This window comes from Strigops habroptila, chromosome 6, assembly GCF_004027225.2.
Source record: "Strigops habroptila isolate Jane chromosome 6, bStrHab1.2.pri, whole genome shotgun sequence".
Classification (NCBI taxonomy): domain Eukaryota; kingdom Metazoa; phylum Chordata; class Aves; order Psittaciformes; family Psittacidae; genus Strigops; species Strigops habroptila.
The window spans coordinates 27,192,444-27,216,073 of record NC_044282.2 but is presented as its reverse complement, the minus strand read 5'-3'; the positions used below and the strand labels follow the sequence as shown (position 1 = coordinate 27,216,073).

General features: G+C 43.2%; 1 protein-coding gene across 6 annotated transcripts in view; it reads right to left on the bottom strand.

The window, feature by feature from the left end:
* SNAP91 (synaptosome associated protein 91) overlaps positions 1-21,084 on the bottom strand; it is a 72,887-nt gene extending 51,803 nt beyond the window's left edge. The window contains exons 1-2 of one of the 6 annotated variants that reach the window (XM_030489935.1): positions 21,017-21,084; positions 19,698-19,860 (exon numbers count right to left, since the gene is read on the bottom strand). In XM_030489935.1, the coding sequence (XP_030345795.1) occupies positions 19,698-19,827 (130 nt within the window). In that variant the 5' untranslated portion in view covers positions 19,828-19,860; positions 21,017-21,084. Of the gene's footprint in view, positions 1-19,697; positions 19,861-20,463; positions 20,895-21,016 lie in introns of those variants that run through there. The other 5 variants (XM_030489936.1, XM_030489932.1, XM_030489933.1 and 2 more) reach the window with 5 other exon arrangements.
* Between the last annotated feature and the right edge of the window lie 2,546 nt (positions 21,085-23,630).

Here is a 23,630-nt window from a genome sequence, read left to right as displayed (position 1 = left end):
AAGGACAGGTCTGTCTAAACGGACCAATGAGTTGCATAAGCTATTGAGAACCACGTGGTGTGTTCAGAAACCTACACTGCTGTACCAGAAGCATTCAGAAGTTTAGTAAACTTATTTTTAATTTGCGGCAATTGATTTTTATGGGGTTTTTTACTTCTATTAAACAGATTCATTTAAGATACAAAAAAATCTATAGCTCAGTCAGAAACCTCTGAAAACTGCAATGCTTGTGTTTAAAACTGTCTTTTGTATGAGCATAAAAGCTGCAAGTTGTCTTCAGCTTCAGGTCGGTGAAACGAGATTTCACTGTAATGAGACAGAAGACAAAAATGTGATATGTTAGCCAAGTTTGATTTTAAAATATGTTTGCTGTCATGGTGGGTTTTGTTTTGGTTGTGTTTTTTTTCCAGAACATCTTCTGAAATGTAAAGTTAACATTTATAACCTCAGTAATACTACCCTTGAAGGAGGCAGTTCTGCAGACAACTGAATGACAGCAGCTCAAGCTCAAAAAGCCCCAACAATTCTCCTTGATCTTGATGTACAAACAGGCCAATATTCTTTTATTCTGTACTGCTAATTAATGCATTATAGAAAACAGTGGTTTGTAAAAGACTTGTAAAAGCAATTCACAGTGGCTTGCTCCCTGTTTACCCTGTTCAGAGGTTTTACTGGAGATGACAGTACTCATCCTTAGTATAAGGAAACATGCATCAAATTTGCAAGCTTTCAGTTGTAAGTTTCAGCATGTACCTCACTATGGATGAAGGGTGCTATAAATTGTGTATTCCATCAGTAGAAGTTAGATAACGAAACCTCAAAGGAGTTCATGCACAGCAGTGCTGGCAACTGAGTCTACAATGCACCACCTATACACTACCACAGCACTACTTCTAACATCACTTACTCATTTCTGCCTCCTCTCCAAACTGCTGGAGGGTATGGCATCTCAGTCTGCAGCTCTGAATGCTTTAGAGTAATTATAGTGTGCTGAGAGGAGAGGTATGATTAAATTTAAGCCTACTACTTTCAGTGCACAGAAAAGAATTAAACCATGCATGGAGATTTTACTCATCATCTGAGGTGGGGGAAAAAAAAAAAGAGATGGGGGTTTAATTCTTGCAGAGCTGTTTCTCATTAAGTTACACCACAAAGTTAAGGTATTCAAGCGTACTGTGCTTCTTTCCCCTATACCACAGAGTCTCAGCTTAACAGCAATTGTCAACATCTGGAACAACTCACAAGCATAGCTAACTTTAATGAACCCTGTGCAGCAGAGTTTGGTGGCTAAGCTAAATTTTAAAATAAGAATTGGCAAAATTAATTTGACCTCAGCATGGTAGGGAAGAATAGGTACATGGAAAAAAAAAATAAAAATCTAGGAACTACATTTTCAAAAGATATCAATTCAGATGTCTACTGATGGGACAGAAACAATTTTCAAAAGAGACAATGAAGTTCAGTCTTCCAAGCAAATCACAGGTGGTCTTGTTAATACAAAATAGATAATATTGAATAGTAACAGATGAGGAACAGCCCATCAGAAGCCATAAGAAACAATCTTACAAAGTTGATTCCATTTGAGGTACACACAAGTAGGACAAGGATTAAAGGCACTTTCCTGAGGAATTTTCTGCTATTGCAGTCATCCATGTCAAGTACACCAACAGCTAATCTCCAAACCCAGAAACTGAGCTCAAATACAAATTCCAAGCAGAGTAAGAAAAGAAGAATTGTACAGGAGTAGCAGCAAGTGCCTTCATTGCAACCTTCACAGAAATGTAGCTGGAGAATGAAGACCTATACACCCTTAATTTGAATCCATTTGTTTACTGTAAGACTAAATTATACTTGCCAAATCACAGTACATGACTTTTCCTATTTGCTCTCTTTGCGTTTTGGTAGCTGCTATTTCCAGCAGTTATTCAGTCTAGAGTTCCTTTTTTATAGTGTCATTTGGGCTTGAATATAATTTTTCTAGTTGAGTTTTGAGATAGAAAACCAATGCACAGATAAGAAATAAATGGCTAACAATTCTTTAACACAATAATTTGGACATCAGTCTTTAAACTATGACAAGCCAACTTTTTGACCCAGGCTTAAGACATCTGCAGCTTAATTAGGCGAGAGAAGCAAAGCTAGAGTATGATTAACATCTTCATTAATAAAAAGGCAAACCTGCCAAATTGAGGAAGATCAGTAGAGGGTTCAGTGAGGAAGACTGAAGTAAGTTAAGACACCTTATCTCTTTATGACTTTTTAAAGAGACCACTAAAACATGTGACTAGTTTTGGTGTTTATTAAGCTCGTAAGGCAAAAAAAGAGAACAGCAAGAAAGTTTCAAAGTCTTCAGAATTTCAGAGTTCATCAGTGTCTTATTAAAAACTTCCTGGGGTAGAGATTTATTAATTTTTTTGTTTGTTTGTTTGTTTTTTTAATGACATTATAGAAGACTTTAAAGTACCTTTCTTACTCCTTTACCTTTTCAGATTGTATTCTGTTCTGGATCTGGGCAGGGTTTTTTCCTGTTCTCATTTGGGTTCTTTTTACTCAATCCATTAAGAAGCAGACCTGGGATTCCCCAGTTCAAAGTTAATTATTCACAATTTACATTTCAGTATGCAGAGAAGCGGCAGCACAAAATCTCTCTGTTCAGAGGGATACTGGTGTCAACTTAAGGGCAGCTGTCATTTCAGGCTGAATTAACATGCAAGCCTCAGCATGTGACCTGTGTCATGCATTCAGCTTCTAAACTTTGCCAAATCTGACAGTAACTCTCTTACAGATCTTCCTCACTACTAAGCTGAATGCTACAATAGTCTTCACAAGGTTTTTATTCTTGGTTATATGTACTTAAATAATGCCTTGAACCTATAGAAAAGGACATGCAGGATTGTTCCGAATCCAGGCTAGTCAAGAATAGAAAGAAGCACATGTAACAGCACAAGTCCTCCCTTGCAAGACACAGAACTGTATCAGGAAGCTACTGCATCTTTGGGCTAACCAACATAAGAGCTGAACTTCCAGGTCTACTGAAGATTGGCCACAAAACAGTACTGGAAAGCAGAACAAAGTTATTGGTTTCTGCTCCTACGATAATTCCTCACAAGAACATTAGATGATTTTGATGTTGTTGGGTTTGACTATCAAGCAATTTCACAAACAAGAGTCAGGAATTTATCTGTGGGATTAACATTTACTCTTTTCACCCTCATTTCACCCATCTCGACAAAAGCGCATCATAATCTGTCCAAGCAGAACAGCAATTCATGCTGTGTCCTCCTTCCTCCCCAAAAGTCTGTGCAAGTTACTACATCCCACCTTAACCCCAGCAAGCCTACCCTTTATCGAAGTCCAACATCTTCCAGATATTGTCTATGCACTTCGAAGCCTGTGCCAACTCACAAACCTAAACACAATCTTTGACAGAGCACATACTTTTTTCAGGTACTATAAAGACTTTCCCAGCAGCTATAGCCATTATCACTACAAAAAACTGCCACCTCCTCTCTCCAGCCTCAATTCAAAGACCTCTTTCTTCCCAAACACATCTCAGACTCTTGTGAGGACAAATATTTGCTGCAGATTCCTGAAGTTTGAGGGGTCATAGCAATCAGTCTTTGAACCACACAACTGCATCCCACATCAAGGCAACCTTTTATATACAATTTCTTCCTCTCTGCCTACTCATAGGTATACTCATACTACCCATACTATTAAGGATTTTGCAGAAGGTTGAGTTTTTTCTTCTCTATCAATCACATGAAGAGTCTGCAGAGAGACAGGGCAGGTGACTTGAAGTACCGGCAAATTTCTCTTGAAGCTTCCTCCAGTTTCTCAAACTGACAATTTACTTAGAATCATCTTATTATCACACTACTCTTTTTTAAATTCAACAGTTCACCAAATACCTGTTTCGAAAACAGAGCTGAAAAAATCTACTGCCCATATACATGGCTGGATTTTATTTCAATGCGCTTTCATATGGCTTGTACCCTTCCTTCCCCACCATATCAAGGCAAGATATTTGGCTGTAAATCATCTGCAAAGACCACCCCAGCTCATTAGCAGTATTAATCCAGTTATGTTGGATTTGTGTTCTTTTTGGTCCTTAATGATTTACACATACGTCTTTTCCTCTTGAAAGGTTCACATGCAGCTCCACTGTGAAGGGGAAAATAAAAGCCAGCTGTCAGGTGGTCTTCTAATGGATCTGAAAGGGGGCAACCAAGGCAGCTGTCTCCCTAAGAACTAGTGGGGGAAAAAGTGTGATTATACTGTGCTAAAAAAAATTCTTGCCTCAAGCAACTCCTTCAAGTTCCTTAAACTATAAATACTTTCTACTTAAAAGAAAAGTTGCCAGAACTTTTAGCTCCACTGCCTCTAGGGGAGAATGATGTGCTTTACCTTTAGTGTTTACATTGGAGTTCTCTTCTTGAGAGTAGTACAACTGAAAGACGACATTCAGGGCAGCTACAGAAGCTCAAGTTTAAGCAGCAGTCATTGAGGTTTTAAGTACGGTCTTTAAGACTGGTAATTAATTACTATATATTTCATGGACGAATTCTGAAGCCTTACTAACACCCATGATTTTATTCTTTTTATTCAAAAGAATAAAAGCTTCAATTTTACTCAGGAATTAAGTATCTGGAACAGTACTGCTGTCACTCAGAAGATGGGCTACACAAAGCAGCTTTTTAGCTTCATATGCATGAATCCAGACCACTAAGCAAAGGCGAAAAGGCCCCACAGTCAAAAAATATCCTGCCTGGTTTCTTTCTGATGACAGCTACCACAGCTTTTTCAAGTAGCTTCACTGTAGGAAAAGCTTTAGTTAAGGATAGAATCTTTCCTCTGTTCAAAGAAGTAAGAAGATCAGTCTTGAACCTCATTTGTACAGAATTCATTCACTCTGAATACCAAAGAATTTGTCTCAGGCAAAAAATATAAGTTCAGCAGAGCAGGGGAAAGAGGAGAAATCACTGCTCTAACGATTCTTTCCTCACAGAGACCCTATTCCAGATCCTTTCTCCACCCAAATCCTGCTCTGCAACGAACTCAACAGAAATGTGTATTTTTCTATTCAAAGACAAGAATTGAGCAGTTCTGCTTATGTCAAGATGAAACATTAAGCAATTCTGGAGCTAGATGTGCCACTTCTCTATTTTAGTGACTTATGACAAATAGTAGCTAAGCCACAAATCATCATTGTACTATTTTTTTTTTTTTTGCACAGTTCTCAATAATTTAAGATCTACAAAAAGCTATTTTGCATTTGGTGGACACCGACTGATGGTTATAAGCAATTCTCTTGAGAAATGCTATTCACCATCCTACTGTAATATGGCGTCTTAGATGCCAAAATCTAGGGGAGGAAAGGATGTGGAAAAAACCCTACTAACATTACAAGTAGTGTTTGTGTTAAGCATTTGACTAATAACTTTGCATAAAATGTAATTTTTACCCCACATGGCAGATCTCAGACCTCATTCTACAAGCCATTTCCTTCAGCAATTCAAACCTGGAGGCCTTAAGCAAAGTACAGATTAGTTTAGAGAAGAAATATGAAATTGCAGCCACCAGCCAGTCTTCTGCCAAGCCTTCAAGGCATTTATTCAATTTCCTCTAAGGGGTAGAATTGTTCCCTCCATCCATGCAAGCATTAAAGCAACAGTCCCATTGCGTCCCAGGTCTTGCTACAAACAACAGAACAAGTTTAAAGGGGGTATACTGTTGCAAAATTATTGCTTAGAAACATAAAAGTCAATAACATCCAGTTAATTGACTCCTGCAACTGGATACCAGGATTCCAGCTGTGGCCTGTGATTATCCTTCCATGAGGCTGAACAACCCCTAACATTGCCTGTTGATCATAGCAATTCCTATCTCTTGTCACTTGGCTGTTTACTGGAATATCAGTAACAGGATCAACTGCAAGTTTTACCCAGAACAGCACAGCCACACTAGAAAAGTAAGAATTTCATGTTTGCCTCATCAGCATGGGGTCATTTACTGTAATCTCTGCACTAGAGCATTTTCTAATCAGCCTTTACATGTTGGGTTGATCTTACACTCCAACCATACCTGACAGAAAGTGGTGATCAACTGAAGTATGGTACATAAGCTATTTGAGCTGCTGTGCTTCCTCTGTTTTTATTCCAAGAAGAATGAAACCTGGTTAATGCTTTCCACCTCAAATGCTCTAATTTCCTCAGAAAACCAGTTGTTTTTAATAAGCTTGTAGAAGCAAAACTGTCACTAGCCTATCAACTCTGCCCAGAACAGCAGTTTGTGATCCACTACAGATCTGAAACTGAAAACACATTGGAAGCAGCCTGTCCTACACCAGTTAAACAAGAATCCTCTCCTTCTGCTGTACAGACATGTGAGTTTAAGTCTCAGAAATGTAAAAAAAAAAAAAAAACAAAAAAAAACCCCAACTCCAAAGCCTAACATCAACTACCAGTAGACTTCACTCTTCAACATGAGTCTGCAGCCTTTCATGTACTGCAGATTTCTTGATGTTGAAAATAAGTTCTGTAAAATTCACTAGAACATCTACTTAAGAGATGGAAGATGCAGTTAGGAGTACTAATATTTAAAAAACCTGACAGAACTAAGTTGCTATCCAACAGTTCAAAGTCACCAATGCTTCTGGAAGATGTGTTTGCCACTGACAATGGAACTCTCCCATCAAGCTATTGATGAATGGGGAAATTGGAATCAATCAAGCAGGCTCACATCCAGGCAGCAAAGCTTCATACAGAGTCAGATCTCTAGACTGGAATACCAAGAAGTGTCAGTTAAGCTCCTAAGCACAATATGGAGTTCAGTTTTGAAAGGTAGCTTCTCACAGTACTGCCTAAGCAACTTTGAGCTTCCTGATAAACAAGAAGAAGTTATTTAAACTCACCTACTACAAACACAGCAAACTTCACGTACTAATACGCTTGCCATTCACAAATAACAATAAATTGGAAGCTTAAATCAAGCAAAACTAGAAAGACTATATGGGTTAGAATGAAAGATCAGATCAGAAAGTCACAGGCAAAGCTCACACATAAAAACAGCATTCTGTTTCAGATGCCAGTAATGAAACATCAGTCATTATAAAATGTACATGTTTTCAAAACCCTGGCACACTGGATATGCTGACTTCCTCTTGCTGCCCCTTAGCAGAAAGTACATTCTCCTATAAATAGGTTTAGATGAAGCTATAAAACTTAAAGAGCTACAGGCCAAATAATTATATCGTGAATTCCAGTCACACAGCAAGATCCAAACCCAAGCCTGCATTTGAAAAAGTTAGGTTTTAAAACTCCAGGGTTGCTAAAGAACTAATGTGATCAGATGTTAAAGCTTTTGTCTATATTTGACCTCTATATAATGAGAAACAGCAGCCTCCCATGCCAGGAAACAGGCCAGCTGGCTTCCCCCTTTCATACAAGTCCTACGCTCTCTGAAATGAGAAGTGAAAGTAAGAGTCCTTTTAAAAAAGGTTTGAACTCCCACTTAAGTGCATCTATGTGGGCTCTTCAGTTATGTGTAAGGACGTATGATCTAGCTAGTGCAGTCCTGCACTGAGGCAAGATAACCGATCACTGCCTTATTTTGAGGACCTCCCTCTAAACTTATAAACTTGCATACACTTTGAGAATGTGGGCGACAAGTCGGCATGTTTTATTCATGTTTTGAGCAGTCATGTCTTCCTCTCACTTCTATGGAGGATCATTTTAGAATATTCTGTAAACTACCAGAGAGACTTAAGAGATATAACAAAACTATGCCAGAGGCACTAAGAGCCTGCCAGGCTCTGCAGGTTGACCGCTGACCATCTGCCATGGAAGTACCTGCTGCCACTGTGTCATCTGCGCTTGTGCCAAGCCAAGAGTCAGTCTGAAGTCATCGACTACACTTTCAGTAGTCAAGCCACAGTCTTGCCTCACCGCTTTAGGACAGCAAAGTTTAAGATACTTTCTTGAAAAGATATGTTCTTTGGTCCTTTAAATACATGGTAGAACAATCTTAGCTCCAGTGGACATCAACCTCTCCAGTCCACTCTTACCAGGGCTTCGGCCATAACCTAGTATTCCAAACACCTAGAAACAACTAGCAAAGAACATACTTTATTTTTCATTCCTGCTTTGAGAAAGTAAAGTCACCTTGGCAAAGCACACAGCTCAACTATTTTGTTAGAGCTCTGTGGCCCAACTACAACACCTGCCAACTTGCTTTCCACCTGTGGTAATTTTGCATATTGGCTTACAACCAAGAAAAGAGTTGACTGCCACAAGGCAGACCCAAGTTGCAGACACATCCTGTCAGCAACTTGGAGTTCTCAGTACATACAAAAAGCTGGCTGTGCTTTCTTGGTGGCCTTCAAGCATGATCATTTGCCAAGGTGAGTAGCTCCAGAGAGGGTGCCGTCAGCACTGGAGCGTGGGGAAAATGCAGCATCCAGGAGTCTCAATCCTGAACAGCAAGAGCCACCAAGGGAGCTGAAAGTCCTCATCAGGTCTTGCCGAGGAGACGGTAGCTCTGCTGATTGAGAGAGAGAGAAGTGCTGTCCCTGCTGCCAGGAGGGACAGCACCCCCCTGGGTGGATAAAACACCGCCCTTGGGAGCATGAGCGACCAGAAGTGCAGCACTTTGCATGGGCAGGGCGAGTGGAAAGGGTCCAGTAGCCCAGCAGGCTGCAGTCAGCGGTCATTGAGACAGTGCTCTAAGATGGAATCCTCTGAGCAGAAAGCAAAGAAAACTAAGTCCTGTCTGATGACCAGGAAGGATATGGAGACCCAGGTAGAGGTCCCTCGTAAACATGTAGCTGTCCAGGCATCTGGCTGTAGTGAGTGCCAGAGCCTGTTGGTGATGTTAGATGGCAGCCGTGTAAGATGTCAGCAGACTGATGATTTTGCTCTGCATGGTGGCAGAGCTATGGTAAGAGGTGGAATGGCTAAGGAGCATAAGAAGCAGAGTAGAAAAAATCCAGGAGGTTCTCAGAGGGTGTGGAAGATAACTTCCTAACCCAGCTGGTTAGTGAGCCAAGTAGGGGAGATCTAGCTTGTGCCTGGCTAGATTTGCTGTTCGCAAACAGAGGACTGGTGGGTAATGTGATGGTTGGAGGCTGTCTTGGGCAAAGTGATCACAAAATGACTGAATTTTCCATCCTTGGAGAAGGCAGGAAGAAGGTCAGCAAAACCTCCACCTTAGACTTTGATTTTGGCCTGATTAGGATGCTGGATGGCAGAATTCCTTGGGAAACATTACTGAAGGACAAAGGGGTCCAGGAAGGCTGGACACTCTTCAAGAATGAAATCCTTAAGGCGCAGGAGCAGGCAGTCCCTTTGTGCTGAAAATCAAACCGGCAGGGAAGAGACCAGCCTGGCTGAACAAGGAGATATTGCTGGAACTCAGATAAAAAAAAAATAAAAGAGAATTTATCACCTGTGGAAGAAGGGACAGTTATCCTATGAAAAGTATAAGGATGTTGTTAGGTTATGTAGAGAGAACGTTAGAAAGGCGAAAGCGCAAATGGAACTAAATGTGACCACTGCCATAAAAGGTAATAAAAAGTACTTTTACAAATATATTAGCAATAGAACGAGGGCCAAGGAGAACCTCCATCTTCTGCTGGATACTAGGGGAAACCTAGTGACTGAGGATGAGGAAAAGGCTGAGGTAGTTAATGTTGCCTTTGCCTCAGTCTTTAACAGTCATGTCAGTCATCCTCAGGGCACTCAGTTCCCTGAGTTGGATGGCAGAGATGGAGAACTGACTGAAGTCCCCATAATTCAGGAAGATATGGTTAGTGACCTCCTGCTCCACTTAAGACATATGCATACGAGGCCGGACAGGTTAGACCCAAGAGTGCTGAATGAGCTGGCAGAGGAGCTTGCTAAACCACTCTCCATTATCTATCAGCAGTCCTGGTCTAGTGGGCTTGGAAGAGGATTGGAAGTTAGATACAAGGAAGAAGTTTTTTACCGTGAGGGTGGTGAGGCACTGGAATGGGTTGCCCAAGGAAGTTGTGAATGCTGCATCCCTGGCAGTGTTCAAGGTCAGGTTGGACAGAGCCTTGGCCAACATGGTTTAGTGCGAGGTGTCCCTGCCCATGGCAGGGGGGTTGGAACTAGATGATCTTAAGGTCCTTTCCAACCTTAACTATTTTATGATTCTAAGCTGGCCAATGTGACACCTCTCTACAAAGAGGGGCAGGAAGGAAGACCCCGGAAACTACAGGCCTGTCGGCCTGACCTCAGTGCCAGGGAAGGTCTTGGGGCAGATGATCATAAGTGAGATCACAAAGCACGTGTGCGAGAACAGGGGGATCAGGCCCAGTCAGCATGCGGTCATGTAGGGCAGGTCCTGCTTGATCAACCTGAGCTCCTTCTATGATAAGGTGACCCACCTGGTTGATGAGGGAAAGGTTGTGGACATTGTCTATTTGGACTTAAGTAAAGCATTTGACACTGTCTCCCACAGTGTTCTCCTGGAGAAACTGGCTGCTCATGGCCTGGATAGGAGAAATCTTTGCTGGGTTGGGAACTGGCTGGAGCCCAAAGAGTGGTGGTGAATGGTGTCACATCTAGTTGGCGACCAGTCACTAGTGGTGTGTCCATCAGGGCTCGGTGTTAGGGCCAGTGTTGTTTAACATCTTCGTTGATGATCTGGATGAGGGGATTGAGTGCACCCTCAGTAAATTTGCGGATGACACCAAGTTGGCTGGCAGTGTTGATCTGCTGGAGGGTAGGAAGGCTCTGCAGAGGGATCTGGACAGGCTGGATTGATGGGCTATGGCCAACGGTATGAGGTTCAACAGTGCCGGGTCCTGCATTTGGGCCACAACAACCCCATGCAATGCTACAGGCTTGGGGAAGAGTGGCTGGAAAGCTGCTCAGCAGAAAAGGACCTGGGGCTGCTTATTGACAGCTACTGAACATGAGCCTGCAGTGTGCCCAGGCAGCCAAGAAAGCCAATGGCATCCTGGCCTGTATCAGAAATAGCATAGTCACCAGGGCCAGAGCAGTGATCATCCCCCTGTACTGGGCACTGGTGAGGCTGCACCTCAAACACTGTATCCAGTTCTGGGCCTCTTGCTACAAGAGAGACATTGAGGTGCTGGAGTGGGTCCAGAGAAAGGCAATGAAGCTGGTGAAGGGTCTAGAGAACAAGTCTGATGAGGAACGATTGAGGCAACTGGGGTTGTTTAGTCTGGAGAAGAGAAGGCTCAGGGGGGACCTTATCGCTCTCTACAGCTACCCGAAAGGAGGTTGTAGTGAGGTGGGGGTCGGTCTCTTCTCCCAAGTAATAAGCGATAAGACAAGAGGTAACAGCCTCAAGCTGCACCAGGGGAGGTTCAGATTGGGTGTTCGGAAAAATTTCTGCACACAGGGGCTAATCAGGTATTGGAACAGGATTCCCAGGGCAGGGGTGGAACCACTGTCTCCGGAATTGTTCAAAAACTGTGTAGATAAGGCCCCCAGTGATATGGTTTAGTGGTGGTCTTGGTACTCCTGGGGTAATGGTTGGACTTGATGAACTTAAAGGTCTTTTCCAATCTAGTTGATTCTATGATTCTGTGTACTCAGACAATCTGCTCTGCAAGAAATTTGAGTTTTATCAGTAGCTAGAAAAAGCAGACTCTACGAAAGGCAACCAACTGACACACTACCTCAGTTCAAATGGCCAGGGTACAGATTGCATAAATACACAACATTAGAATGAAACCAGGACTTTTCAGCATTCAATCACTTTCATTAAACTAAGTTAAGATACAGATAGAATCTAGAGCAAAGCATGAGATCGCATTATCCTAGGCAGGCAGGAGGAACAGAAGGGTATTTAGACTTGGTTTGTCTGGAAGTCAGTGGTATTACAGAGCACTGCCATTTCCTATACTATGCCTACTACTAAGTGTGAAGCCTCAGACACCCAGTGGATGCATCATTTGTCAGCAGCCTAGAAAATACTGTTCAAGTATTCCACCTACAGTCATGGTGACATTTCAAGGCTGATAACCAATACCATTTGAGGCACTAGTCCAGATTGCTGCTATATTTCATGTCCTAGCGACTACAATGCTCAACTGCTTCAGCAAATACACTTCACAATCTAAGGAGAACTTTTAATGAGTACAAGCATCTCACTGGCTACCAGCTATGACTGTTGAATATACCTCTGAGTGCACCCATGCAAAACTTTTTTTGTATTGATTTTCAGTGTTTTCAAGCAGCTCTGCAGAAGTAAATATGATCAAAATAGCAAGAATAAAAGTATTAAAAACAGTTTTAAGGTTCTAGCATGCAGTTTACAAGACTCAAAAAAAGAAAAAAAAAGAGCAGACTTAACTATACTCCACAAAGGGACAAGCTAGACTCTGCCAAGTATTCTGATTGCGTTCTAGCAATTGCCAACATCTGGGTTTTTTCAGGTTTTACTTAAGCCACCAAGCTCCCATCCAAGCAAAATTTTGGCCAGTAGGAAAACCAAGCAACCGTGCCGAGTCTGCTGGGGTAGGATACTCTAATATCAACTTACTAATGAAGCTGCATGCTGCAATCTTGCTGGTACTGCTGACTCCGAGGAAAAAAAGTACTGCTGGAAAACTCTGTGCTACAGATCACTGCCTGCAAAGCTACTAAGAAGGCTTCTTTTAGCACATCATTTAGCGTGAGTTCAGGGTTCAGCCCCATGCTAGATGACCTGGTCTTTCAGCACACTTGATGTCCTGCGCCGAGATTCAGATCCTGATTTCCTGGCTTGCTTTATTCCTTGCTTTTTAGTTTTCATGGTACTTGAAACCCCTCTCTCTAAGCCAGGCAGAATATTGATCCTAATCTGCCTGCCATGTGTTGAAGATTCAAGTTTCATCAGACACTCACTGGTGAGACTACTCTATTTCCCCTAGGCACACACCAGAACTTGTGCTTTACCACCCTTGCCCACATTGTGATCTGTGACTTGAAAAGAAGCTCCAAAAAGGAACAGGGCATGTTCACTTAATGATACTGTTTGGTACCACTGATTCATCTTTAGACTATAGTAAGACTAAGGAAGGGATATAATGTCATCCCCCGCAACCCTGATTTTCCTCACCTCCAGAAACTCTGGAGCCAGCTCCTTCAGCAATACCACAGATGACTGAGGAAGGTCTCTCATGTTCTTTTCTTTGGGGTATATTGGACGCACACAGCAAGGTTTTTTTGGGGAGGAGGGAATGCTGCAGCTGTGACCTCTGCAAAGAGGGGTCTCCTTTACAGACTGTAGGGGCTATCTACTCCAGCACCATGGAATACATTCTGCACCACCTCCGACCCTGATGTTCCCTCTGCCATTTCTCACGTTTCCCTTCATCCTCCTCTGCCTGTCCAGTCTTTTCTGCCCTTTCTTAAGTATGTTTTCCTGGAGGTGCCATAAGCTTGCTGGATGGGCTCAGCTGTGTCCAGTGGTGAGTCCATTGTGGAACTGGCTGTGTCTGGCACAGAGGATGTCCTGGTCTCTTCTCACAGTGGCCACCCCTGCATCAAATACCTTGCCACAGACACTCAGTACCAGGGGAAGGTAGTAGGGTAGGAAAAGCAAAGTAGTCTCCAGTATCTTGAACATAGGCAGAAAAATACTAGAAGCAAGTGTGCCTTTACTATATCACCATTTCTTCAGAAGTGGGGAAAAATTGAGCAGCAAATTCTCCTCTTTGGCTACCAATTTCTCCATCCAGCAAGAAGCAATGAAGACGAATAGCATCCAAAATGCTCTATGCCCTTCACAGTTCCTAAAAGGGAAAGGACTGACATCTACCTTTAAGTACTTCACAGGGCAGAGACACAGAAGCATGGACCAACCACACCAACAAAGCATTTTCTCAGAGACTACACAGAACTCCTCTCTAGTGGGACAGGCCCAGGTAAGGCATACACAGAAGATGGAGAGTTTAAGAGCCAGGCTGAAAAATCAGAGGCATGGATCAAATAAAACTAAACAGGAAATCCACTGCAGATTTGTTTGTTTGTTTAAAAGAAGTGCAATTGCTGCCACCCAGGATCTACAGGAGTAACACTATGAGACTATTATGAAACGTATTCAACTACTAAATAGTTAATCGGGTTAAAACTATGGAGTGGTCACTGTCACACTGAACATCTCATGAAAAAGAGGCCTCAAAGAAAGATACAGCTACTCCATTTTCAAGGTCTACTAATGGAAGTCAGTACACCAGAAAGACCTGACTTGTCCCAGAATGTGTCATCCATGACCTTGACAAAGCATGTTTAACAGAAGGATCTTGATGACTACTGAAAACTGACTAAGAACACATGCCTTTCAGCTGAGGAAAAGCTAAGGCGGGTGGGAAGGGTAGGACTAGTCAATCTAGCTTTATCAAGTTACACTGTTTGGATGAAAACGTTTAATATTACACCGTCTAACCACTCTTCTGTTTCCTCATTCTCCCTTTACTTTCTTTAGGCACTGTACCATAAGAAGACTTAAACACAGAACAGCTCAGATGAACAAGATCAAGTGATCCTGCCCATGTTTCAACCTTTGTATCTTAACATGAATTCAAACTTCCACCCAGCTTGAAACATATTTTGAAAAATTACTAGTTAGCAAAGTCTTAGTTTAATTAAAGGACAGCTTTCTCTTGGAACTACACACACCTTAAAAACAGTATAGGGCCACGGGAAATTGGAAGTTAATGCCATTGAAATACTCAAGATCAACTAATCTAAAAAGCCTTCTTATTAGCTCCCTTTACCCATGACAGATCTTTCTACTCCTATTTAGGGATCCACACACCTACAAGTGAAGTGAGTCTTCAACCCTGTTTCGGGAAAGAGCATGGAAGAAGCCCACAGAAACAGAGACTGATGGCAGGTCCTTATACGCACACACGCAAATAAATGTGCTGATCCAATATTAAACAATGAATTAAAGAAAATAATTGCTTGCTTGGATTTTTTTTCTTTTCAGGTGTGAAAGACATTCATTGGGGTGACAAGGAAGAGTTCACAATTTAGAATACACCCCAGCTGTGACAAATAAAACCAAGACACTGTATTACAGCTGATCTTCAATGCTAACTTTTAAATGTCAGTTCTTTCGTACATGGAAACCCTGACAAATTACTGTAATACAAGATACAGTGAGACACACAAAAGTAGTTTCATCAGTAAAGTGTAAAGGATTAAGCTCAGTTTGTACAGGGACTCCATTCTTGGCAAGTTTCTTGAAGGTACTTCCACAGCTGTAAAGACAAAGCGTCACCCAGACTGCAGAGCAATGCAGTACTTGTATGTCTGCGCTACTCCCACTAGGAAAGGGCCCTGAGTGCCAACAGACTTGGAACACTACCCAGATCACTTCAACAACAAACAACTTATGAAATACACATCCAAGTTAACCTATTGTCACTGAAGTCTAGTGAGTCAAACTAGCTCCACTGACCCCTACCTCTCCCAAACAACAGACATATTCCTAGGGAATGAGACAGAGGTTTCTAAGACTAACCTCTGGGATGTAGCAATTTTACTGAGCCTAGGAAAAAAGCTTAACCCATTGCTTTTGGTCAACAGCTAGTTCTGTTTTAACACTAGAGACCACCATGATTCAAACTTGCTAGGTCATCCCCACAGTCTGCAGAAGAAAAGCAAGACACTGCAGGAACAAACCACTGACACCAGCCCCGCAGTTCAGTTACCAGCATGAACTAGACTATAAACTTCCTTTTAGAGCCTTTGTTTGTCAGCCACATACAAACATGCAAAATTAGACTTAGGATCGAAAGATGTTACTACAGGTGCACGGGTCATCTCCATAGCCATAGAAAATCGAGTCCTGATCTTCACCTGCTTTGTTTCCACATTTCATGAAAATCTTCCAGCTCTTGGTCAGCCCTCCAGAAGGGTCTTCCACTTTGTAAGAATTATTCTGAAGAAGTAAGGAGGCACCACATGGTATTTTTAGCATACACACCCCAGAACTTCCTCCTGCTGCGAAACAATTCACTCAACAAAATAAGTCAAGGAAAATCCCAGCCATTTTGATCATTTTCAGAATCAGGAACTTGTTACGACCAACTGCAGACGCAAGAGCCTCACTAGTTTCCAATTCACTTCCCTAAATGAAAGCTTCACGGTCTCTTTCTGATAAACATCCCTTATAAAAGGAGCTGAGTTCAGGTCTACCTATTTTTCCCTCATTATTGCATGCTTTAACATTTGAAAGTCAAGTTATTTCCTTTCTCCAAAAACTTCTCCCTGTTGATTCTATCAGTCAACCCCATCTGAGGCTGGAAGTTGCCTTTTACTTGCCCCACACAATTAAACCCTTGGTGAAGCCTTAACCCATCTTTCAGAACAATTCTGAGATTGAAACTTCTATGCTGCTAGGATTGTGTTCCCGACTGAATTAGCACAGCTTACATACCGTTAAAGTAGCCCATATATCTCACTCACCCACTCTGCAATGGTGCGTCTCACTGCATCAAAATCAAGCTGCTAATCCCCACTTTTTCATGGGAATACCTCTCTCATTTGCACTATCTGATTGTAATTTACTTCACACAACCTGGTGAGCCAAACATGAACATATATTATTGTGGTGACTTTAAGACAACTTTAAGATGAGAACAATTTGGTTACGTCCAAGAGGGTCAGAGCTCTAACATGCCAATTGCAACGGCATGCCCCAAACCATCAGAGCATCCTAGATTTACATTCCTTTTTTCCCCCACAGGGACTTGGGAAATGCATTTAATGCCACCTGGCACTACTTCCAGCAGTTGCTGGAAATTCCCGGCAATTATTCCTGTATATGATAGCAATTTAATCATACTCCAGTACTTCTTTGCATGACAAGCCTGTGCAGCACGAAGAGCCAAAGGACAGCCACTGCACAATATCAATATTAATGCCTGTATTTGAAATCTACGCAAGTACAGAAAACTACACAGAGGTAAACACTTCGCAGCTCAGGTTTTATTCACAGAAGACATTCATTCTGTTCTCTCCCTTCCTCACAAGCATGCACTCATACCTAAATCATGCTTTTTATTCCTCAGAGCAAATTCCCTCTAAGTAGTACTCACCAAAAAAAGAACAAAACCAAACCTAAACCAAACAAAACACCCACCCCACACCTTGTCATCTATCATCTTTCCATAACCCTCTGTAACTAACATCTTCTGCAGAAAACAGATGAGGACAGGCATCATTGTGTCCATGCTCACATGACTATTTAATTCATGTTAAACAGTTGATCTCTCCCATTTAATTTACAAAGCCCAGTTGCTAAGCAGGGCAGTGGAAGATAGGCTGTGTGACCTGACACCTGGCCACTATGACACTAAATAAAATTATGGTGTTCTCTACGGACAGAGAACCCCCACACCAATACTAGAATTACAGCTCTTTACAAAGCATCACTCCAACCATCACTCTCTGGTACCTGAAGTTTTGTCTAAATCCTTCACAGCTTGACTCAAATCTCATATAAGGCTTTGCAAAGTTTTTCCTTTCATTCCCTTCTTCATGTCTTCAAATGCTACTTATCCAACTTGAAATGCAGCCATATAGCTCAGATCTACCTCCGCCTAGCAGCACCTCCTGCACGCATGGGGAATTGCTCTTTCAGAGGATGAACTTGTAATTTACTCTCTCATTACAACATATAAAGCCCATTTTAACACTTGTCCACAAGATATACGTCAGAGTGCAAGGAACTGCCTTTCAAGTCATAGTTATGGGATGCCTGCAGTTTAAGACCCTGAGAATATTGTTTTCTTTTCAAACATGAACCTGATGTTCATTTTCGTGGATGTCTGCAACCTGATGTCCACAATTTTGAATGTGCGTATCTCCCACTGACAAGATTCTCTCTTTAATACCAGATAGTTAAACTCTTAACTGTTATATGCTGCTTGAAAATAGAAAGAGAAATGGGCAGGGATATATCTTCCCAGGAAACTATCATTTCTCTTTCTGTTGTGTGTCTTACATGCAGGTGGGCATGAAATTGCATGGAATGCTACCAGCTTCAGTCTCCCCCACATTCATTTTCTGAAATAGTAATATTAGCATCAATATCCAAACACAATCCCTTTCCAGACCTTAATATAGCACCTGCTTATTTAATCCTTCCTATTCCAGATAGTACTTTTATTTTTATATATGTATACACACACATATGTGTGTGTGTATAGATACACACAAAGACACAGCATGCTTTTAAATACATGAGCTATGCCTTTTTTTTTTTTTAAGCTAAAGCTTCTAGTATCAGATACAGTAGGACAGTCCAGACACAAACTACAGATTAAGAAGGGTTGACAACACAGAAGACATCAATAACCACAATGATTTTTTGAAATATACAAGAAAACAAGAGAGAATGCATAGCGATATCAAGACCGCTGATCTATTTAAACAACGGTGTAGAGTCAAGTCAGTCTTCAATCAATGCTGCTCACATCAGCATCTCTCAGAAATACATATAAGAGTATTTAGATATATCGGAAGAACAACATGCTGTTTGCCACTTCAAGGGTTAGCTATGAAGTCATTAGAACTGAAATCTGGAACTATTTTCCGGAAGTAACACTACCTCCTTTTAAGAAATACAACATAATCAGAATTGTACTTACGTGCACCTGCACCAGCATTACTTAGTAATGGCCAGCTTGGTATAAAAACCTGCTTTTCTCTACTTGAAGATATTTCTTACCTTGTCCAAAAAAACAAAAAAAAAACCAAAAAAAAACCCCAACAAAACCCAAACAACAATAACAAAAAAAAAAACCCACTCCCAGGGGAAGAACACTTAACTTAGACCTTAAAACTTGCTGTTGATCTACTGAGTTCAATACTGGACATGGTTGGTAAACAAGGCCAATGAACATGGTGTTAATTAAATTCTTTCACCATTCTACTACTTGGTGTCTCCAAGCAGGGACTGACAGTTGAGTGGGTTGAAAAGAAATGAAATTGACAAGACAAAACATCACTAGCTCATTGCTTTCTAAGAAACGTTTTGACTTCAACATTGTTTCATGCATTGACTATCTAATACCAGCCCAGAACAGATCATAAATCTATGACACAAAGCCACCAGCCATCTTCAATAAAATTTGATGCAAACTATTGGGCATCTTATGAAGTTTCTGTCACATATTTGGGACCTCAGCACAACAGGCCTTAAACTCTCCAAAGGTTCCTCAACCTTCAGCATAGTGTTATCCAAATGCCTTGCCATTTAAGCACAGCATCACCTAAACATTTTCACAAGTCTGCTGTGGAGACCACCACACTCCTGCCAGTGCTTGGCCAGCTCCTGGAGTAGCATTTATGCCTCCGCCTAGCTTAATCCTGACTAAAGTAGGCTGAGACAAGCGTGTGTCCATTTTGCCCTGTGCCAAATTCCCTCCCATCTTCCTGAGCCCCTGCTCCACAAGGCACACATTGCACTGCCTTCCTGGATAAAAGGCAAGAGGTCATGAGGAGAAAAAGAAAAATGGCCGAAAAAGCATCATTATGCAATAAGAGAAGAAATGCAATAATAACTCATCTTCTCACGGAGATTTCTCATAACCCTTGTGGTTTGGAAGCGTGACAGCGAGGTGGCCTAAAGGCACCCTAAGGGGTCTGGCGGTCAGCCTCCTTAACCTCGGCCCTTTGCTGGGGAAACAGAAAAGGGGTGCTCACAGTCCAGGTGCTTCTTCTTGGGCCCCATCACTTCATGCGTGGTGGCCTTGCAGACGGCTCTGGCTACGGCGGATCCCGTAACGCTGTACTGAGCAGCTGCGATGCGATCTGTCAGCGTCTGACCCGACATCTTCGACTGGCGTGCCTGCTGCTACTGCCTGCTCTGCAGAGGCGGAAAACACGGGAGGGGAAGGGGAGATTCCGGGTTTATCGCCGACGGGAGGCGGCGGGGCGCAGCCACACGCACACGCACGGACACACACGCACAATGGTCCTTCAGGCAGCCCAGCCCCTACCGAGGCGCAGCCCCCCGCTCCGTTGTGTAAGCCTTTGCCTCCCTAGAAGCCGCCTGGGGCAAAAAAATACAGGGTATTTATTCGCCGCGGGGAAAGGATGAAGGGGAAATAACGATGGGAGCAGAAGTAGGCTGCACATAAATAGCGTACGAGGCCGTGGGAGGGGGAGAAAAGGACCCCCCCATACACACACACCTGCCCCGGCAGCGCCCCCCCCCCGAGCCGGCCCGCGAAGGAGCCGCCGCCGCGCCCCGGCCCCACCGCAGCGCCCGCCCCGCCGCCTCCCCGATGGGAGATTATGGCACCGTTGCGCCATGATATGCCCTCCCGGTGCCTCCTCTCGGCCACCCCCCGGTTCCCGGTGGGAAACGGGGCGCCGCTGATGCGGCGGCACCCAGCGCCATGCAGCAGCCCGAGGCGGCGCGGCGCGGCGGGGAGAGAAGGGGATGAAGAGAGCGCCAGCGGCCGACCTGTCACTGCGTCCTTCCCTCCCGTCCTCCTGCCGCTGCCGCCGCTCCGGAGAGGGCACTGCCGCCTCCCGCCGCGCTGCCCGCTGCCGAGGCGCCCCACGGTGCAGCCCCTTCTTCCCTCCCCCCGGCCCCGATAGCTCCAGGTGCGGGGCGGGCTGCCCCCTCCGGCCGCCGCCGCCGCCGGGGATGCGCTGGGCGTCCACGCCCGTGAGCCGCCGCTGCTGATGCTGCTGCTATTTCCAGCCGGCGGCTTAATCCTCCCGCAGCCTAATCCCCGCGCTACTGCCGCAGCAGCGCCGCCCCTACCCCGGTGCAGAGGGCGGGACAGAACGGAGCGGAGCGGAGCGGAGCGGAGCGGACCGGCGCTGCCGTTGCCGCCGCAGATCGGTGGCCCGGCGCAGTCAGGTGACCCGGTGCGGTGCGGCCGGGCCGCCCGGTACCGCGGGGCAAAGCCCCCCTTCCACCGCCGCGCCTCTTAAAGGGGACGCCGCCCGCCCGCCCGTTCGGTAGGTGTGCGGCGAGGCGCGGCCGGGGCCGCCACCCCCATCCCCACCTCGCCTGTCGCTTCCCGGAGGTGCTCCCACCGGGTGCTGCTGCCGGTGGGGATCGGCGGGGCCCGGAGGTTGGGGAGGGTGGGAGCCGAAGGCACTGGTGCGTCCCCTGTCTGCAGTGTGGTCCTGTGGTTGACGCTTAAAATAATACACCGAGGGATCCCAGAGCTGCACATGCACTAGATTTCTCCAGAATCTTTTCATGATGTTGTTGTTGTTGTCAAAGATATCCAAAATATGTCCCCAGAAGGGCTTTCTTTCTGTTATCTAAGCTATCCTAAAGGTGTTGGTTACAACACAAGCGCTATGCTAGGGAGCATAACTGCCACAGTTTTAGCGTGTAAGTGAAGCCTAGTGGAGTGATCTGTGGAGTACCGAGAAATGCGGCGTACATCTATTACCATAAATTGGCTGAACTTAGTTCTGGGGTAAAGTGATATAAGTGGGTGGGGTCTAAAGGAAACGGTGCTGGTAGGGATTACTTGTAGCTGCCATATGAACAGATTTCAGAAGACGATGTGAATACCGGTTATTAATTAGCTGAAGAAAACAGTATGTGCAGTGCGTATGAAGTGATAACTGGGTTGTTTTGTGTACAAAGACATACAGCGTCGGTTTCATTTATTCTGCCAGGAGCAGAATACTGACAAGGGATTGTGGTCTGTGACAGTATGAAACAGCAGCTTTTTACTTCTTTTTTTTTTCTTTTATTTTTTTTTAATTTTTTTTCCCTAACAACCAAGAGATTTTAAAGTCCTAGGTAGCCTGAATGCCTGGGAATCCTGTTAAAACAATGCTCAAAAGTTCATGTAACTGTTCCTATGGAAAATCTCTTCCAAAATAGCTGTTCAAATGGTGCCTGCGTCCATTGAAGATAAGTGTGTGAATTTTTAGGCTTTCAATACTGTTTAAATCTCCTTAATTTTTGCAGAACAAATAGATACTTTTTGATTTCAAGAATCAAATGCTTTCTCAAATGCAGTATTTGAATAGGGAGAGGGATTTCATTTCAAAAAAGATATAAAGTGTATGTTGCTGACTGTTAGCAATGAGTATTAGGGGTCTGCAAACTTTGAATGTTCCCATTAAGTGAGACGCTCATATTCCAATAGTGAGAACGTGTCCGTGCCTCTCGGCTCTATAGAGTAATAAGCTGCAAATGAATAAACACCTCAGTTGCACAGAAAGATAATGTAACACTCTGTTCCTCAGCATTACTATAGCCTACTGTTCAAGTACAGGCAAATTCTAGTAACATTTAGAAATTGTTTCATTTATCACAGAAATGTTAACTTCCATTCCTAGAAATTCATCATTAATGGGGTGATTTACAGGAGATCGAAGCATGCCTTTGCAAAGGCACACAGTTTTTCCTCTGCACTTCAGTTATTGCGGTCATATAGTGCAAATTGATTTCAGAAGAAAGAAAGAGCTGGGATCTATAGATACGTCATGTTCCATTACTAGCACTAAGAGTAACTCTGAACTCGTCTTGGTAATACTGACTGGGGTTCAGAATGGCTTGACATTCAAAAAAACAGAAGGTTTCATTTTAACTGGTATATTCTAGAAGGAAAAAAACCACACAGTTTTAGTTTGCTGGTTCCGCCCACCAGAAATTTAGAGTAGCTTTACTTGCCACAAGCAAGATAGTTTTCAACTTGACACTAGGCAGAGTATTTAATTAGTGATGCAGCGTTTTATTACTGTCTAGTGTACATCTTCAGCGTGAAGGCCTGGATACTTGCGGCACTAGTCCATATCGTTATCAGCAGCTTCTGAGATTCTCGTTTGTGTCACCACAAGCTATGATTGTGAATACTCAGCTCATTTTATATCTGCATATTGTCAAAATATTTAAGCAAAGGATAAGTCAGACAAATTGTACTATTGACTTAAATTTTACGTATTGCAAAGTGAATTTAAATGCAAAGAACAGAGAGATCCTCCAGTATTTTGGTTATAAGCCAGCAGGTGGCCAAGTCATGATCTGGAGTACACAAGGGAAAAAAATGCAAGCAATTACAGAAGCACTTTTAAGATGTTAACTTATCTGCCATTACTTGCATATTTAACAACAAATAACCAGTGTCGTGAATAAAACCCACTACAATAATTTGTCTTATTTACATCTGTATCATGTTTGGTCAGTACTGCTCCACATGGTACTCTGTTATTTCTTCTTAAAGTCAGTGGATGAACTTCCATTGACTGCACATGCAAAGATTTTGTTGAGAAAAGCCAGGATCACTTAAGCCTGAGAAGTTCAAGAGGTATTTCAAGCAAATCTCATTCTTGATAAGCATATAGTCTGAATTTTTGGTGCGTGATGATCTTTCTGCTGCAAGATGAAAGCTTCAAGAGGCTGAGATAAGAAGACATCAGTATTGTTAAAAGTCAGAGTGAAGGGATGCTATCTACTGAAGCTGTATTTTTTGGGGTTTAAAAACAACCACCACCACCCAGAAAAAACAAGCCAACCCCACAAAACAGGAATTCATGTTTTCAATAAAAGCCACACAGGAAATAGGAACCATCTTGAATAAGGAGAGACCATGGAGGGGGCTGCCCAGGCCTGAATAGGTAAGGGCTTTGGGTTTCTATTTGACAAGGTCA